At 41.9% G+C, this 19,461-nt stretch overlaps 1 protein-coding gene across 6 annotated transcripts in view; it reads left to right on the forward strand.

Annotated features, from left to right (window-relative positions):
- The window catches only part of cpne3 (copine III), a 62,030-nt gene extending 54,827 nt beyond the window's left edge, over positions 1-7,203 (forward strand). For 4 of the 6 annotated variants that reach the window (XM_062480282.1, XM_062480286.1, XM_062480287.1 and 1 more), the window contains one exon: positions 4,345-7,203. In XM_062480282.1, coding sequence (XP_062336266.1) covers positions 4,345-4,473 — 129 coding nt within the window. In that variant the 3' untranslated portion in view covers positions 4,474-7,203. Of the gene's footprint in view, positions 1-4,136 lie in introns of all 6 variants that reach the window. The other 2 variants (XM_062480284.1, XM_062480285.1) reach the window with 2 other exon arrangements.
- The last annotated feature ends 12,258 nt before the right edge of the window (positions 7,204-19,461 follow it).

The raw sequence follows: 19,461 nt of genomic DNA on the forward strand, positions 1-19,461 counted from the left end.
TAATTACTGCCAAAACATTCTGAAACCCTATACTCTTATACTAATAATTATCAATTGGAGTATTAATGGAAAAAACGAAAAAGCTACTTGAGAAAGAAGCAGACAGAAGGGTTTCATTTGAAGGTTATACTGTCAAACTGACTGAAGAATGAAATGACGTGAAAAAACGAAGATAGCGTGTCTCATTGGCAGGTCAATTCCCATGATGCAAGGCGGTAAATAGTGTTAAGATTTGCTGATAAGTTTGCCATTTGTTCGAAATACAAATGTGACTTCATGAATTTCGTTTTTTAAATGTGTCTGCTTAGAATGAAGTGTTTTGTTGAGTGGAAATTGTCATTGTTGTGCTGGTTTGCCATTGTAACCATGAGTTAAATGACTGTTACGTGTCATAAGAAGAGCTGGATTATTACACTGTTAGTGATTACACGTTAATTAGCTTCTTTCAGCTAAGAATCTGCCGTGTCCCTTTGCGAGGCCCAGCCAAGTGACGCAAGCTCTGCAGCGTTTGAGGGGCCCCTGAATATTTAAATATATATATAACTAGATCATAGTAAATGGACGTTTATTAAGTTTATTCTTGAAGTACTTTCAATAATTCAAAGTGCACTTGAAAGTATTGCGAAGTATACTTCTGAGGCACTAAAGGACGTATAGTTCATGAACTGAAAGTGCACTACACAGGTTACTTTAGAGTATTCCGAGGTATACTTTTAAGTACTTTAGGAAGTATACTTCATAAACTGAAAGTGCACTACACAGGTTACTTTAGAGTATTCCAAAGTATACTTTTAAGTACTTTAGTAAGTATACTTTATGAACTGAAAGTGCACTACACAGGCTACTTTACAGTATTCCAAAGTAAACCTCAAATACACTATAAGTGTACTTTAAAGTAAGTAAGACTTTATTTATATAGCACTTTTCATACAAGAATTGCAGCTCAAAGTGCTTTACATAAAATCAACAAAACAATAATACAAGTGTTGATCTAAACTAGCCGCACTCTATCTGCGGTCTCTCGAATCCATCTTAGATCCGAGCTGCCACTTGCAGTTTCTAATACACAAGACAAGACAAGGTAAACATGAGGAAAGAGGAGGAAAAAAGGCAACACCCAGACAATGCTCCTAGAGGAGTACAGTGTGGGAACAGACAAAAACCTCAGCACATAAGTACAACAACATTTACAAAAACAGGCGAAGGCGTTGGATGGGGGTGGGGGGGTGGTGATATCTGTAGTAGGTGAAAGTTAATGTGTGAGTAGGTCTGGGTTGGCGCCCTCGACCTAGGCCACAATCAGTCCGATTCTCCCTATGCAGATTGTGTTGGCCAGGAGACATCCTTGGTCATGACCCAGGCAGAGACCAAACCACAGATGTCGGTGGGGGGGGGGGGGGGGGGGGGGGAGTAGCAAGATAGTCTCTCTTCAGCGCTCTCCAGGGGAGTCGTTTTCCAGCGACGGCCTTGGCCAAGGCCTGTGCTGGTTACGGGGCCGAAAGTGGATAAGATTGGGGTAGTTGTTTTGACGAGTAGCCGCACTCAATTTTCACGTCCACCCTTCAGGAATGTCTCCATGTCCTCCATCTTCCTTTGCAGAGCCGCAAACTTATCCCTGTTAAGTTCACAGTCTGAGCTCCAACAGCTCTGCCCAACGCATCAATCATGTCGGGCAGCCTAACGGGGCTTTTGATGGCTGCAGCCGTTTCCTTGATTTTCCGATATACAAAGCCAGCGCTTATTCCAAACAGCAGAAAGCCTGTAATCATGGTACCGAATATGAAGATGTCTTCAACGTCCTCCACGGAAAGCGCCGCTAGACACACGACACGCCAATTCTCCCACGCGTCCATCGTGTAGCCAGCTGTGAACGTCCCGTCCGGACAGTTGGGTTCCCCCGAACCCGAGCTTCTCTTCGAGAAGATGGTGTCAATAGCATTGAGAGACCAGCTAATTAATTCCATGCTTCTAGTTTCGGAGAGTGATGATAAGAGAGTAACTTGAGACAAGACAAGACACAGCCAAGCAGGGAAGGTCAGGGAGGGGAGGAGAGAAAAATGCGACCGCCTTCGTCGAGAGAGCAAAGAAAAGGTGATTTAAAAAAAAAGTGTACTAAATGACCTAAAAAGTGGGCCAATTCAGTTTACTTAGTACAAAAATAGTATATAAATAAGTACACTGCTAGTATACTTTAAGTTACATGATAATAGTATACTTTTTTATACTAAGTATACTTACAAAATAAACTTGAAGTATACTTCTTTTTTGTAAGGGAAGGCTCCGCGCTGCAAGAGAAGCCGTGTGTCCCTGAACCCTGTCTGTCTCTGGTCCATGTTAAAATTATCCGCCGTGAAATGGTCACTGCAGAGGCGGCTGTTGGAGCTTATCCGAAGCTTTCCATCAGCGTGACTCTTCACAAAATCAATCCACCTATTTTTCCTTTCCTCATCAATAGGGAAATTAACCCTTGTGTTATCTTCGGGTTGTTCTGACCCATCAGTCATTGTGACCCACCGTCGTATTGCAACAACTTTACCGCATACAAAAACAAAGTGAAGCATTTTCTTTTAACCGTTGGGCTGTCTCAGACCCCCCACATTGCGAAGGTTAAAAGAAAATTATTTTTATTTGGTTTTGTATTGGGTAAAATTGGGTAAACACAACGATGGTTCGTTATGAACCTTTGGGTCATGTGACCCGAAGGCAGCACGAGGGTTAAATAGCGTTGCAGCGCAGCTGAAGTTCTTGCATCCAGGGAAGATGCAGTTGCGGGTGGAGCGAGACATCCTGAAGCTAGCTAGCTAGCTGATGTAGGCTACAATAACAGTACAGCAGGAGGAGCCATTCAGTGATCTGACGTAGATGGGTCAAAATGACGTAGATAGGTCATTTTTGGGCTCCGCCCATTAAAACCTGATTTGAAGACGGAAGAGAAACTGTTCTACGGTCTAACTCCACTTTTCAGTGCGACAAAGTTTTCCCGCTTTGCACATGCTTTCAGGAACTCATTTCACACGTATTCACTCGGGAGTCAGATGGCTGAGCGGTGAGGGAGTCGGACTAGTAATCTGAAGGTTGCCAGTTCGATTCCCTGCTGTGTCAATTGACGTTGTGTCCTTGGGCAAGGCACTTCACCCTACTTGCCTTGGGGGGAATGTCCCTGTACTTACTGTAAGTCGCTCTGGATAAGAGTGTCTGCTAAATGACTAAATGTAAATGTATATACTGTACTGAGAAGCAAATCATGGAATTTGCTTTACAGGATCTTTAAAAAATGAAAATTCTAGAATTTTCATCAAAAAAGGTCTGTAGGCATTCTATACAAATACAAGTTTTACACATTGCCAGTAACATTTAGCCTAGAATCTTTCGATATCACAGTAGCCTTGGCTATGTCACGGTCTGTAGTTATCTAGCTAATAGGCTATACATAGTGAATTTGGTCTCTATGTTGCAATTGAGTCATGATGACGTTGTGTTTGAAGGAGATAGTCTACGAATTAAGAAAATTCTTGAAGTAAAGGAGCTTTTCTTATCTTTTAACATTTACCGCAAACTTCATGTCCTCAACAGTAGGTGGCGCATCACCTTGTTCAACATCCGGCAAAGCCTGACTGAATTACAGCTTTTTGAACTTTAACCAAATCTGACAATGCTTGCCATTGGAGAAACGGCTTATTTTCTGTCTAAGTCTGTGAATGGCTTTGTAGGATGAGACACAATGCTGGTGTGCAAAGGGTTGTTGGTTCTAATCTAGTCAGAGTTATATATAATTTTTGGGGGATTCTGACAGAAATTCAGTTTCAAGTCTTCTGGTTAATCCCAGTGTGACTATTATGTCATTTTTACAACATGCCATTTTGAGGGAGGAATCCACCATTGGTGCTTGCAGCTATATTTTTCCGTTGTTTTTCTGCATTTCAGAAATGAAATTAAAATATAAAAAACGTTCACTAGCCCTACAGGGCTTCTGTGCATTTGACCATACTGTAATATGAAAATAGTGCTTTGCAAAACAGCAGTGGATTTTTGTTTTGTTTATGCCCATGACTGGAGGATGCAATTCAGATTTATCGTGTGATTTATGCAGCCTAATAAAAAAAATAACAATCCAGTTCCTCTTATTATATTGACAGATCATCTTAATAGTACCAGGAAAGTAATGAAGTCTAAACAAGACACCACAGTATGTGCAGAATATTGAAGCATGCTACTATTGAACATACTCAAAGATGCCTACTTTGTTGTTTAATGAATCAGATTAAATCAAATATCTGTATATGAGACAATAACTGACCTGAACAATCTTTCTTCCTCTATGTCTCTCAATCTCTCCCTCTTTAGTCTCCCAAGGAAGCGCTGTCCCAGAGTGTTCTCGCTGAGGTTCCTGGTCAAGTAGTGTCTTATTTTAATATGTCCAAACTAATTCCACCCAACACCAACACTCACCAAAATCCAGCAGCTGCAACCTAAGTTACTACACATGCCTTGAAGAGGAGAAGAATCTGCTCTCACCCTTTTATCCATGTAGACCTTAAACTACAATCAGTAAAAAAAAAAGTGAAGTAGTAGAAGATATACAACATCCTTTGGTGTTCCATTCCACCTCTACAGCTTCAGAACTCCATCCAGAAATCAACCCCAAGGTTCTACTTTTCCATCTATAGTTCTTTGATTACGTCATACTTATATGTTATTAGTTATTTCAGGGAAGTATATAGATAAGGATCATACCAGTTCAGGAGGTACTATTCTGATGAATTTAGGATTTGTCATTTGCATTTAAAATGGTGGGCTGTGCTTAACGGCTTAGGTTTAATTGATTTCATAAGACTTAACTAAACAAAAATGACCGACGGAGTGCCTTTTGGAACAGGTTTGGACCAAAATCTGTATCCAACATGCATGTTTACACCCTATGAAAATATATCATGGGTTATGCACAACATAAATGCTACAGTTTACAAAAACGATTTGCATATACATATATAATATATTGCTGGTTTGTTTTTTAACACAGTTCTTGACAATTTATTGCACAGGTACAATGTTTTTTTTTTTTTTATCCCCTGCTTATTTTGTACGTTTGCCCACTGACAAAGAAATGATCAGTCTATAATTTTAATGGTAGGTTTATTTGAATATGGAGACAGAATTTTTTTAAATGCATGTAAAATTTGTTATTAATTGATTTGCATTTTAATGTGGGAAATAAGTATTTGACCCCCTCTCAATCAGAAAGATTTCTGGCTCCCAGGTGTCTTTTATACAGGTAACAAACTGACTTTAGGAGCACCCCCGTTAAGAGTGTGCTCCTAATCTCAGCTCTTCACCTGTATAAAAGACACTTGTCCACAGAAGCAATCAACAAATTGCAAACTCTCCACCATGGCCAAGACCAAAGAGCTGTCCAAGGATGTCAGGGACAAGATTGTAGACCTACACAAGGCTGGAATGGGCTACAAGACCATCGCCAAGCAGCTTGGTGATAAGGTGACAACAGTTTGTGCTATTATTCGCAAATGGAATAAACACAAAAGAACTGTCAATCTCCCTAGGTCTGGGGCTCCATGCAAGATTTCACCTCAAGGAGTTGCAATGATTATGAGAACGGTGAGGAATCAGCCCAGAACTACACGGGAGGATCTTGTCAATTGGTAACACACTACGCCGTGTAGGACTGAAATCCTGCAGCGCCCGCAAGGTCCCCCTGCTCAAGGAAGCACATGTACAGGCCCGTCTGAAGTTTTCCAATGAACATCTAAATAATTCAGAGTGGTGATTTCACTGGGTGAAAGTGTTGTGGTCAGATGAGACCAAAATCGAGCTCTTTGGCATTAACTCAACTCGCCGTGTTTGGAGGAGGAATGCTTCCTATGACCCCAAGAACACCATCCCCACCGTCAAACACGGAGGTGGAGACATTATGCTTTGGGGGTGTTTTTCTGCTAAGGGGACAGGACAACTTCACCACATCAAAGGGACGATGGACGGTGCCATGTACCGTCAAATCTTGGGTGAGAACCTCCTTCCCTCAGCCAGGGCATTGAAAATGGGTCGTGGATAGGTATTCCAACAGGACAATGACCCAAAACACACGGCTAAGGCAACAAATGAGTGGCTCAAGAAAAAGCATATTAAGGTCCTGGAGTGGCCTAGCCAGTCTCCAGACCTTAATCCCATAGAAAATCTTTTGAGAGAGTTACCAAACATCAGCCTCGAAACTTTAATGACTTGGAGAAGATCTGCCAAAAGGTGTGGGACAAAATTGCTCCTGAGATGTGTGCAAACCTGGTGGCCAACTACAAGAAACCTCTGACCTCTGTGATTGCCAACAAGGGGTTTGCCACCAAGTACTAAGTCATGTTTTGCAGACGGGTCAAATACGTATTTCCCTCATTAAAATGCAAATCAGTTACCCAAAAAATGTACATGTGTTTTCTTGATTTTTTTGTTGTTATTCTGTCTCTCACTGTTCAAATAAACCTATCATTAAAATTATAGACTGATCATTTCTTTGTCAGTGGGCAAATGTACAAAATCATCAGGGATCAAATATTTTTTCCCCCACTGTATATGCTAAATATACCACAAAAGAAGCCTAATGCAAGCTACATGTGTGGAGGATCTTGTTTTTAAAGAAAAAGTGCAATGTATCTAAATATAGACTAAAATATGTGCTTCTACAGTGTAATTTGTGATGTGTAAATATCACCGGGAAATATGTATACGTACTTATGAAATTGGGAATGTTGGTGCTACAGTATGCTTAAATTATATTATGGCATTCATCTTCCCACTGCAGAACAATTTTGGAGCTCAATGCATTTTTTTGTTGTGCCAATTTAGCCACTCTAACAATTAAACAAGCATGAATGAATAGAAATGTTACTACTAAGTATTCATTGTTATTGTGAGTTCAGATGGTAAAGGGTTTTCTATTCAGGTATTTTTAAATAAAAAGTGTATGTTGTGGAGCACTCCTTAGTGGTAACTCTGTGTTGCCTCTGTTTATTAGTTGATTGTGATTTTTTATTTATTTTGACAAGAGAATTGTTTTTTTTACATTGTAAGATGAATGCCTTCATAGGCCTTTTTGACATGATGCCTTATGCCGTTATAGACACAATTTTTGAAAGATAAGTGAAATGCCAATTTTATGATGATCATAAATCCAAATAAAGTGCACAATATAAACAACAATTTGTGTTGAATTTATAAACTTAACATGCACCAGATGAAAACAATCCACATTTATTTGCTAATAGTATAGTGACCGGTCCTTCACTGATTTATGAGAATGTAATTACTGTGTCTATTTGTGGAAAATTACAGCTAAATATTACAAATGGATTATTCAAAGTATGTAATTGCATAGCAGTACAATGGTTAGTCCTTAAGTTGCTTTTATCAAGTACAAAGTCCATTAAATTAAGTTGTGTATGTGCGTGCATGATTGTGCTTCATGTGAAACATAATGAGACGTCTCATTTCTTCTCCTCTGCTGCCTTTGCGGCCTAGGAAATTAAGAAAGGAAATTGTGATATGATCAAAATAATCACTGTTCATTTCCATGTCTACGCTAGGTAAATCATACAATAGGTTTCAAACTTCTTAATCTGTATCTACTATTAGGGAATTTAAGTGTTCAAATTAGGAAATAAGTATTTGTATAGTAAGGTGCCACATAAAACTCCTTAACTTCTTTTTATTAGTTCACTAATAAAATGTGTGAAAAGTTTGACAGAGTTAGCTGTACTGCACTGTACCTTCAGTTTTGAAAAAAATCCACCTTTGCCTATCCCTCCAAAAGCACAGATCATCTTAGGAGTGGGGGGTTCCTTTTCAACCTTGACGGCTGCGTGTCCCTTAGCCTTCATCAGTTTCCTTTAAAATTAAGAGACAAGCTGTTAGCAATTTTGAAGAGTGACTGATGTTTGTCAACTAGGGATGGGTATCGAGAACCGGTTCTTGTTTAGAACCAGTTCCCAGTGAACCTATTCCTTGGAATCGTCAGCCAAATTCTTTAACGATTCTGCTAACGGTTCTCTGTGCCGTTGCGCATGCGCGAACTTTTATAGTTTATTCAGACTGCAGCAAACATGGCACCTAGGCAGAAGCGTTCTAAAGTTTGGTTGTATTTCACACGACAAAATGACAACGCCACTTGTAACTGTCACACTAGTGACACGGTTAAAAGCAGGTGTTATCCTTGGGCCACAGTCACACAGCCGAGAGACAGATGCAGAAAATTGTTTTTTAATGATATAATAAAAGGATAAAAATGTCCAAATACTAAAAACAATGTAAATGTCTCATAGCCTATGGCTACTTTGGCGTATGTCCACTCCGGTCTAGGAACGCCGTCGGCTCCGCGCAGCACCGCTCCCCTCTTCCCTTAGACCACCGCCTGCAGTGCGTAGGCCTGCCTGGACAACGATAATAATTGGCTACTTTTGACTCGCACAGTGACAAGTAATTGTGTAGGAGAGATTCAGGTACTTCCCTTTACGTTCAGCGGACGAGCCGTGGTTGTGCCTCCGGAGTCCGAATGGGAGCAGCGGAATTTTGATCGTCGCTTCTCTGTGCTCTTGCGTGTGTCCCCGTAGAATCCTCCTTCTGTTCAGTCCCCGCTCCTTTTTGAGTTCCCATCATTGGTTGGCCAATCAGTTGGGGATCATTTAGCAGTGATGGGCTGCGTCCCTGTCAGCTGGGGAGTTCCCTCCCCCCGTCTTTGATGTCAAACAGCACACACAATACCATGCACACAATCACAGCAAACAATATGAAAATACCACAGCAACCAATATGAAAACACCACAGCAAACAATATAAAAATACCACAGCAACCAATATGAAAACACCACAGCAAACAATAGTCAAAACCAAACTAAAATAACAGACAACATAGGCTGGCCAACTGATATCTGTGACATAACGCGTGTAAAAAGGTATATTTCGTCGAAGGGAGGAAATACAACAAATATGAAGAAGCATTTGAACACAGCATGGAATGAAGTTACTGGAATGTCATGTGTTCGATGCATGCAGCAGCGCAGCTAACGTTCGCGCTTCATCTCTAACTATCCACGGTAGAGCTAAACTCCTCAAAAGTGATCACAACCACTTGTCACTGTGTGAAGCAATTTGCCTTTATTGTGTATAGTCAATCAAGTTATCTTCTGTCCCGTCGCTTGAAGCATACATTTTAGCTCCGGCATTTGTCTCCCATTATTGATCACGTTAATTATCGGAGGGCGTGTGTTATCAGCAAACGTTCGTGTTGTCGTGTTAACCCATTATTAAACTGAGCATATCGATTTTTAATCCATTATTAAACGTGCATTTTAATTGTTTAACAGAATGGCCAATGTTTGACACTGTCATATTATATGATTTGACCTTGGCTGAAAATGGAAGATTCTATAGCTAAGCTAGCATAGAAGTGTAGAAGAAGAGCAACGGAAAAATGTAAATGTGTATGTATACATACTGTATATGGTGTGCAGCATTGTAGAAAATTATATAAAATAATATTCATGTAAATAAACCCGTTTGTGCCCTTCCCCCCCCCCCCCCCTTGCCCAATAAGAATCGATAAGGAATTGAATTGATAAGCAGGAATTGATAAGGAATCAGAATTGTTAAAATCTTATCGATACTCATCCCTATTGTCAACTATATATTAATATAGTTGACCCCTATGTCCCCTATGTTTAGGGGACTTTTCCCAAAAGCTTAATAATACTTAATTGTTTTGGTTATATTGCATTTAATTAATATATAGTCCATAGTTTGGGCAGCCTTTCCATTCAAAATCCAGAAATCTGATGGCTGATAGCTATGCTGTCACATAATTGACTGCGAAGCCATTTGGCAACATAAATGCTGAATCTGAGACAGTAAAATGTGACATTAATTTTTGAGGCTGAATACTTTTTCAAGATGAGAAATAAATAAATGTAAGCCAGATACTAATTGGTATATACATTCTTTTCTGTACAAATGCATTTCCACAAACTTGCCTATATTATGGAATACACAGCACTGTATTGTAATAGTATATACACAAATTGTGCCCAGGAGTTACCTACAATAGGTAGGTTACCTACAATAACCAATAATTAACCGGTGATCTGGTACAGATTAATACAAGTATGCGTAGTTCAAAAGAGGGCGATGTACCACAGGGAAATGATTTTCCATTTTATTTTAATAGTATGAACAGAATTAACAGTATGAAAACAGTCAAATAAGTCGATTAGAGACCCCCAAGTCAGTGAGTGGTGCCCCACCATCACTGCCAGTGATCCAGCTCACTGAGGCATTAAAAAGTATAATGGTTGCTGACAGGAAGAACTTCTGATAGAGTTCCTTGTGACACTGTGTTGTGTTCAGTCTACCACTAAAGGCGATCTGCTTTTTTCTACAACAATTTTGTCGAGTATCCATTATGGCCTCCTTCAGGTGCCAAGATTAGCTCTTAGCGAGCCAGCTTTCCTTATTACCTGTTAGATGATTTTCTGTCAGAGGATGGGCCAAGGAAAGCACCACAATGAAAAGAGTTGACTTTGTTTATTAAGTCGAGCTGCTCGGATCACGTCACCACAACAGGCAGAGTGGTTGGCATGAGTGAGAAAACATGTCTCTCAGAAGTCCTTTATATATGGCTGGACTGTACAAATATAGTTACCACCACAACATCTCCTTAAACGGTACACATTCCACAACTTGATGCACAGAAGAAACAACACACAGGTGATGCGGTCATCAATCATTGCTTGTACTATTCTCTGCATCTTGCACTTAAGCTAAGTTGACCAGAGCACATTCCTTGATCTATATGTGTATTGTCCAAGGCCTGCTCCGTGACCTCTTGACCACAGCAAGAGAAAACCTCACACGTATAGAAAATCTGCGTATCAGTCCTCCCTTTTCTATCTTTGGAAATGGTTTCACCATTTTCAACACACGAAATCACTGTACAAATGTCTGAGAAGCCTGCACCGTTTAAATCACACTGGAATCAAATTGAATTCCCATCACAATTATCAACTAGAGAGGGTACAATTTCTTGGGAAATTGTAGGGTGTGCTTGCTTGCGTCGGTTGCACAGGGGTCCGTTTTTGAATGAAATTTTTACAACTGATATTTCTGTATATTTTATATAAAAATACATACTTATTAATTATAAAGATTACATAGATTTAAAAGCATTTTATTTTGCTGCTCATTTACAACTCAAAATACGAGTGAAGTGTAGAATGAAATAGATGTCTTCTCATTTCCCCTGCAAGAGGCAGCCTCATAGCTGAATCAAAACGAATACATTTGGTAGACCGGTGTAAAAAATCAAGAGTCATTGTGATCCTTGAGAAAACTAACATCGGGTCAAGCGAACCATTCCTAAGTACCGTTGTAGTCCCGGAACAAGTGCGTCTTGAGCCTTTTCTTGAAGGTGGAGAGACAGTCAGTGTCTCTGATGGTGGTGGGAAGTTGATTCCACCACTGGGGGGCCAGACAGGAGAAGAGCTTGTGTTGGGACCGGGCGGTCTTGAGCGGTGGGACCACCAGGCGGTTATCTGAAGAAGACCGTAGGTGACGGGTGGGGGTGTAAGGCTGCAGGAGAGACTTGATGTAGACGGGTGCAGTCCCGTTCACTGCTCGGAAGGTCAATACCAGGGTCTTGAATCTGATACGGGCTATGATAGGTAGCCAGTGGAGAGAGATGAGGAGCGGGGTAACATGGGAGCGTCTGGGTAGATTGTAGACCAGGCGGGCCGCTGCGTTCTGAATCCTCTAAAGAGGGCGGGTTGCACATGCTCGGAGACCAGCGAGCAGCGAGTTGCAATAGTCCAACTTGGAGAGGACAAGTGCTTGGACTAGCAGCTGGGTGGAGTGCTCAGACAGGTATCTCCTGATCCTCCGGATGTTGTAGAGGGTGAATCTACACGACCGGGAGACCGCAGCAATGTGGGCCGTGAGGGAGAGCTCATCGTCCATGGTAACCCCAAGGTTCCTGGCAGAGGATGAAGGTGTCACCGTCGCAGATCCCAGGGTGATTGAGAGATCGTGGGAGATGGAGGGTTTAGCCGGGATGATGAGAAGTTCTGTTTTGGCGAGGTTCAGCTGGAGGTGGTGCTCGGTCATCCAGGCGGAGATGTCTGTGAGGCAGGCCTCAATCCTAGCTGAGATCCCTGGATCGGTCGGGGGGAACGACAGGTACAGCTGCGTGTCGTCAGCGTAGCAGTGGTAGGAGAAGCCATGGGAGGTGATGATTGGTCCAAGTGAGGTGGTGTACAGAGAGAAGTGGAGGGGTCCAAGGATGGAGCCCTGTGGGACACCAGTGGAGAGCTGGCGAGGGCCTGACAGTTTGCCTCCCAAGGAAACCTGGTAGGATCTTCCCGACAGGTAGGATGAGATCCACTGGAGTGCAGTGCCAGTGATGCCCATCTCAGAAAGTCTGGCGAGCAGGATCTGGTGGTTAACCGTATCAAACGCTGCAGAAAGGTCCAGCAGAATGATGACGGATGACCTGGAAGCCGCTCTGGCAGACTGGAGGGCAGTGGTGACTGAAAGGAGGGCAGTCTCTGTGGAGTGGCCAGTCTTGAAGCCCGATTGGTTGGGGTCAAGCAGGTTGTTCTGAGAGAGAAAGTTAGACAGTTGGTTAGATACAGCACGTTCAATTGTTTTTGAAAGGAAGGGTAACAGTGATACCGGTCTGTAGTTCTGGAGAACGGCAGGGTTAAGGGAGGGTTTTTTGAGTAGAGGGGTAACTCTAGCCTGTTTGAAGGCAGAGGGGAAGGTGCCAGAGGTAAGAGAGGAGTTTAGGACATGGAGAAGAAAAGTTATGATGGAGGGGGAGATGGTTTGAAAGAGAGGGGAGGGTATAGGATCAAGGGGACAGGAGGTGGGGCGATGAGAGAGAATGAGGTCAGAGATCTCTGCCTCAGACAGGGGAGAAAAAGAGTTTAGACATTTAGTTGGGTCAGTCATGGAGGGTGAGAGGGGAGGAAAGGTGGGTTTAGGGAACCGACTGCTAATGTCGGCGACTTTTTTCTCAAAGAAGGAGGAGAAGTCGTCTGCTGTCAGGGTGGAGGGAGGGGGTGGGGGAGGTGGGTTAAGAAGGGTGGAGAAGGTAGAAAAAAGTTTGTGGGGGTTTGAAGCAGAGTTAATTTTTTTCAGAAAGTAGAGGGTTTTAGCACCAGTTATGTGAGAAGAGAAGGATTTGAGGAGGGAGTGATACTTATCAAGGTCCAGACCGCCTTTGGACTTGCGCCATCTCCTCTCAGCTTCCCGAAGGGTGGACCGTTCTTCACGAATAACATCCGTAAGCCACGGGCAGGAGGGAGAAGATCGCGCAGGCCTGGTTGACAGGGGACAGAGAGAGTCAAGTGATGCAGTTAAAGTGGTTAACAAGGTGTCGGTGGCAGTGTTAGTGGGGTGGGACGAGAACTCGTCAATGGGGGGGAGGGAGGATGTTACAATAGAGGAGAAATGGGAGGGGGATAGGGAGCGGAGGTTGCGCCGGAAAGTTACAAGGGGAGGGGAGGTAGAAGGGAGAAGGGAGAGAGATAGAGAATTGGATAAAGTAGTGATCAGAAATATGCAGTGGGGTTACAGAGGTTAAGTCAGTGATACAGTTACGTGTCAGGATGAGGTCTAGCTGTTTGCCTGCCTTGTGGGTCGCCGGTGTGCTCAGCAGCGTCAGGTCGAAGGAGGTCAGGAGAGACAAGAAGTCGACGGCCTGAGTTCCTTGGAGGTGGATGTTGAAGTCCCCAAGGACTATCAGGGGGGTTCCATCATCCGGGAGGACGCTGAGGAGCATGTCCAGCTCCTCCACAAAGTCGGCTAGCGGGCCTGGTGGGCGATAAAGAACAATTAAGCATGCTTTGATAGGATCAGTTAGCATCGCACAATGGTGTTCAAATGATTTGGCAGTAACAGGGAGTGGTGTGGATGTGTATTTAATATGTGGGGAAAGAAGCAACCCTGTCCCACCACCCCGCCCGGTTGAGCGGGGTGAGTGAGTGAAGGAGTGGTTGACGGAGAGAGCAGCTGGAGTTGCAGTGTTCTCAGGGCGGATCCATGTCTCTGTCAGCGCAAGGGCATGAAGAGAAGCATGAGATGCAAACGCTGGGATGAAGTCTGCCTTGTTCACAGCAGACTGGCAGTTCCAGAGCCCTATAGAAAGAGAGAGGGCAGGTGGAGAAGATCTGGATAGGCAGGGCTCCAGACTAACTTGTTGCCTTGGTTGCACTGGTGCGCCTAACTTTTTTATTTAGGTGCACCAGCACAAAATTTAGGTGCACCCACATTTTTCCTTGCGTCGCCACAATTTCAAGGTCACCTTTTTATCACGCTCCATATACATTCATATATATTATGTAAATGATCTTAAACAAGAATAAGGTGTAGGTAAATATATTTTTTATTTGAAGCACAATCATACTGTATATATATTTAAAAAAAATCTTTTAAGTGCTTCACTGAGCTACCAAACTAAAACATTTTAAGCAAAATAAAACATTTCAAAATAGAAAGTGCTACTGTTTAAAAGTGCTTCCCTGAACTGAGACCTAACATTTCATGGCTCAAAGTCTTATAGCGGGTCCCACCTTGCTGCCGCATGCCCTTCAGATGGCCAACACCTGTAATTTGGCCTTCTTGCCCTATGGCCTTGGCTAAATCATCTTGCCACACTCTCCCTAGCATCAAAATCCTAGCTCCATGGGTTAGCTCCATGGCCCAGCTTCGTAACTCAGGGGTCCGCAATTCATTTTTACAAGGGGCCACATGAGAAACCTGAAATGTGTTGGAGGGCCTCATCAATTTGCTCACTATTCATTTTCTCCCATTGTAAAAAGCAGTAAAGTATATATTTTGATTAGCTGCTACTGGTTATCAGAAGAATAAGGATATTCTGTAAATATTTATATAAATATTTTAGATTTTGGTGTAGGTCAAATAGGAAAGATTATAGAAGTAATAAACAGTATAAACAACAACAACAGTGTTTCATTTTATTTGTAACCAGTTAATCTTCACAAACACTGAAAAGTTGTTTTGCAGTATGTTAAAGATGTGGAATTGATCAACTTTATACAAAAAGCAATACGTTTTTTCAGTTCATTTTGTTCTGTGAGAGAAATCCAGTGGGCTTGAACAAGTGCATCGAAATCTGTCTGAATGTCTGAGGTGGATATGCGAAGGACAGCTGACAGGTAATGATCAGGGTCTGCAGTTCAACTAGCAAACCATCAGCCCGCGCCCACTGAATCAGTCAAGTTCTTATTATGTCCGCGTTAGTTTTTTTTCTTCACAGCTTTCACTTTGACCTCAGTAAACAGATACTTAGAAGTCCATGTCTTGTTAAAAGTTAATCAGTGGCAAAGTTTTTCATTTTCGAGGGCTAACCAACAGCTAACTCTCCTGTCGGTGAGGTTGCGCAAGCGCACATATGTAAATCGCTTGATCACTGTAGTCTTTCAGGACTACATATTTACTACCGCTCAACACATTTATTTATTTTAAATTTTTGATTTACCTCACGCTGGCCGGATTGAGACAGCCTGTGGCCGGTTATGGCCCGCGGGCCATACAATGCCCAGGTCTGCTAAACTGACTCTGGTGCTCAGTTCGTAATGTCAATCACACAGCACGGAGCTACAGGAATATCTGGACCACAGCCAATCAGAGGCAAAGACCCGCCCATCTCTGTCTCTGATTGGTTTAGACCACGATATGATCCAACCATGAGTGTCAGTTCCGTCTTAGGATAACAAACGCTTCGTTTGTGGAGAGACAGCGGATGCGAGGAGGTTAGGTGCACCGGTGCGACCTAGGAAACAATTTAGTCGCACCCGTACACATTTTGGTCGCATTGTGCGACCAAATTGGTCGCACTCTAGAGCCCTGATAGGTAGTGAAGGTTAGAAGTTGACCGTATATACTTTGTGATATATCTACGTCTACGGGTAGGGTAATGAACGGGAATGCTGAAGAAACACATGCTAGCTATGAATATGTTCTAGGTGGATTAGAATACAGATAGGGTGATACTTATCAGAAGAGGTGATCCACCACGTCGGCCATCCTCGGTGGACTCCCGCAGGTAGACTCCCTGTCTTTGTTCGACCGAGTCGTCATGCACCGAGGCTGCCAGACGAGGCTGCTTCTGCAGTGCTAATCGCCTAAATATGCTAAAGGCGCAGCTGACAATGGCCCTAATTATGTAAACAAAGCCAGGGTCTCACTCGGCGGCAAGTACCCTGAAACTCGATCTCTAGCTAGCTACCTATTGACCAATTTAGCTGCTATACCCTTATCCTCTGTCCTTGCGGCAAAGTTTTAGCAAAACACAAATGAATGAAACAAACTCTGGTTACTTACAGTCAGATGGCAGTCACGAAGTACACTCAGTAAGACACTATTAGCTCTGTGACAATTGTGACAATTGTGTGTCATATCACAAAGTAAAATTAGTAAATAGTTATCACCCTGGCCTCTTTGCTTGTGGCGTTTCTGCAGCTGCCTTGCAGTAAAGCAGTTAGCTTAGCTATCTCCCAGAAGTTAACAAGCTGCTAAACTAATGTTCTGCTAGAGGTAGTCACGCGAGTTTTCGTGACGTTAGTGACGTAAGTAGCGTCATTGACTGTGGCTAGCAAGTTAGCCACCGTTAGCTTCACTTTTCGCCACAAAAACTTAATTTCCACTTAAACCATACAACGGAACGTAAATCCCAATAGAATCAACTCAATCGCTACCAAGACGAAACTTTTGACACATAGGTTGTCTATGTAGGCCAAATATTGACTGAGTTTTAGGGGGGCAAAAAGAATAAAAAGAATAATAATAATATATATGTGAGATAACAAAGGTTGTGCTCTCGCCGAAGGCTTGAGCACACCCAACTAGAGAGGGTACAATTTCTGGGGAAATTGTAGGATGTGCTTGCTTGCGTCGGTTGCACAGGGGTCCGTTTTTTAATGACATTTTTACAACTGATATTTCTGTATACTTTATATAAAAATGCATACTTATTATTAATAAAGATTACATAGATTTAAAAGCATTTTTTTTTGCTGCTCATTTACAACTGAAAATACGAGTGAAGTGTAGAATGAAATAGATGTCTTATTTCACCTGCAAGAGGCAGCCTCATCGTTGAATCAAAACGAATAAATTTGGCAGACCGGTGTAAAAATTGACCTAATCTCTATGACTTAAACGTCCTTTTAAGTTTTTCCCTTCTCGTGATATTTTAAGGAATTTAGCCTACTCATATTGCATTCATTCATGAATAAAGAACCCCTTTTGAAGATTATTCTACGACGTTACCGGCAGTAGAAGATGGAATCGCGATTCAAACAGTACCATCTGCTAACTGAAAATATCCTATAGGGGGGTTCCATCATCCGGGAGGACGCTGAGGAGCATGTCCAGCTCCTCCACAAAGTCGGCTAGCGGGCCTGGTGGGCGATAAAGAACAATTAAGCATGCTTTGATAGGATCAGTTAGCATCGCACAATGGTGTTCAAATGATTTGGCAGTAACAGGGAGTGGTGTGGATGTGTATTTAATATGTGGGGAAAGAATGCCCTAACCCTAACCCTAACCCAAAAACGTAAATAAGCTTGACATTTATTTAGTGGAAAATCGCTTTCATAAAAAGCTCACTGGTAGCGATCATTGTCAGTAACAACGCCAAGTGCGATACAGTATAGCCCTGTGTGGAGAAGCTGCCCCGGTAAATTGTACTACGGTACAGTACTAGACTACTGCTGTTTTGAAACCACATGTAATGATAATTTCACCCACAAATCGTTTACTTGTAATGTAATGTCATAATAAATCCTACAACGAAAATGTATTTGTGAGGAATGTTTATTTTAAAGATTGAAAACAGATGCATCATAGACCACTGTAGTATGTGTTGCCCGGGCAACAGAAGCTAATGTCATGATGCTAATGCTTCAGTGAAATAGTAGACTACCGTTTCCAAAAGTAGATGTGGGCCTACTTCCTTAATAATATCAGCTAATATTGTACATTACATTTAATAATTGTGTTTCACATCACAAAGTAAAATGAGTAAATAGTTATCACCCTGGCCTCTTTGCTTGTGGCGTTCCTGCAGCTGCCTTGCAGTAAAGCTATAGTTAGCCTAGCTATCCCCCAAGTTAACAGATGTGAAACGAATGTTCTGCTACAGGTAGTCACGCGTGTTTTCGTGACGTTAGTGACGTAGTGACGTTAGTAACGTCAGTGACTGTGGCTAGCAAATTAGCCACCGTTAGCTTCACTTTTCACCACAAAAACGCAATTTCTACTTAAACCATGCAACGGAACGTAAATAAAAATACAACCAACGCAGTCGCTACCAAGACGAACCTTTTGACACCGCCGTTGTGTATGTAGTCCAAATATTGACTGATCTTTAGGGGGGCGAAAATAAACAATAAACTAGAAAGGTACATTTCCTGAAGAAAATGTGTGTGTTTGCTGTAAGCAGTTGAAACGATTGTTTTGATGGCTTGAATAGTGAAGAAGGATTTTTTTTTTTTTTAAAGAGGTATGTGCTTTAAAAACAAAATGGTGAGAAAAAGTGTTAAAAGTATATCTGTCATTGTTATGCATTGCGATATTTTCTTACTATTGAAAATGGAGAAAAAACAGTGATGAAAAGAGTATCTTATTGACTTTCATACATTTTTAATCGTTAAAAGTAGTGGTGGGCATAGATTAATTTTTAGAAGCAAGAATAGAAGCAACTCAATCGCTACCAAGACGAAACTTTTGACACCTAGGTTGTCTATGTAGGCCAAATATTGACTGAGTTTTAGGGGGGCAAAAAGAATAATAAAAATAATAATATATATGTGAGAGAACAAAGGTTGTGCCCTTGCCGAAGGCAAAGCACACCCAATGATGCATGAGTTATCAGTCACCCGTAATCTATACTCGCACAAACAAAACCTCACTCCACACTTGACAAAGAATGAGTAAAAGATCATGCGGCTAATCTACTCTACACTTCACACTTAGACAATCATTTGGTCAAAACTCCTTCCGAGCAAGGATAAAATCACCAAATGTCATCTTTTAGTGCGACAATGCTAAGTTCACAACACTCACATGCTAAACATACATAACTCTCAACACAATTCATTATTACGACTATTCATTATAACATCATTACATCCCTAACGTAAGGAAGGCTCTGAACTTAAATCATCATTGCACACAAACAAATTTCAAGAAAGAGGATGTCTTCATCCGAGGTTCAGCCGAACTCGAATTCCTCTCTAGGTATGGCCTCTCCTTCTCCTCTCCTTCTCCATCTGTCCGACTCAGTTTGCACTCATAATTAGACATTTCATGACATGCAACACTATCTCTACTAATCAACATTGTCGATGGAATCTATGGACGAGAATGAACTTTCAGAAGAAGTATCGG

The sequence above is a fragment of the Osmerus eperlanus genome, chromosome 15 (assembly GCF_963692335.1).
Source record: "Osmerus eperlanus chromosome 15, fOsmEpe2.1, whole genome shotgun sequence".
NCBI lineage: Eukaryota > Metazoa > Chordata > Actinopteri > Osmeriformes > Osmeridae > Osmerus > Osmerus eperlanus.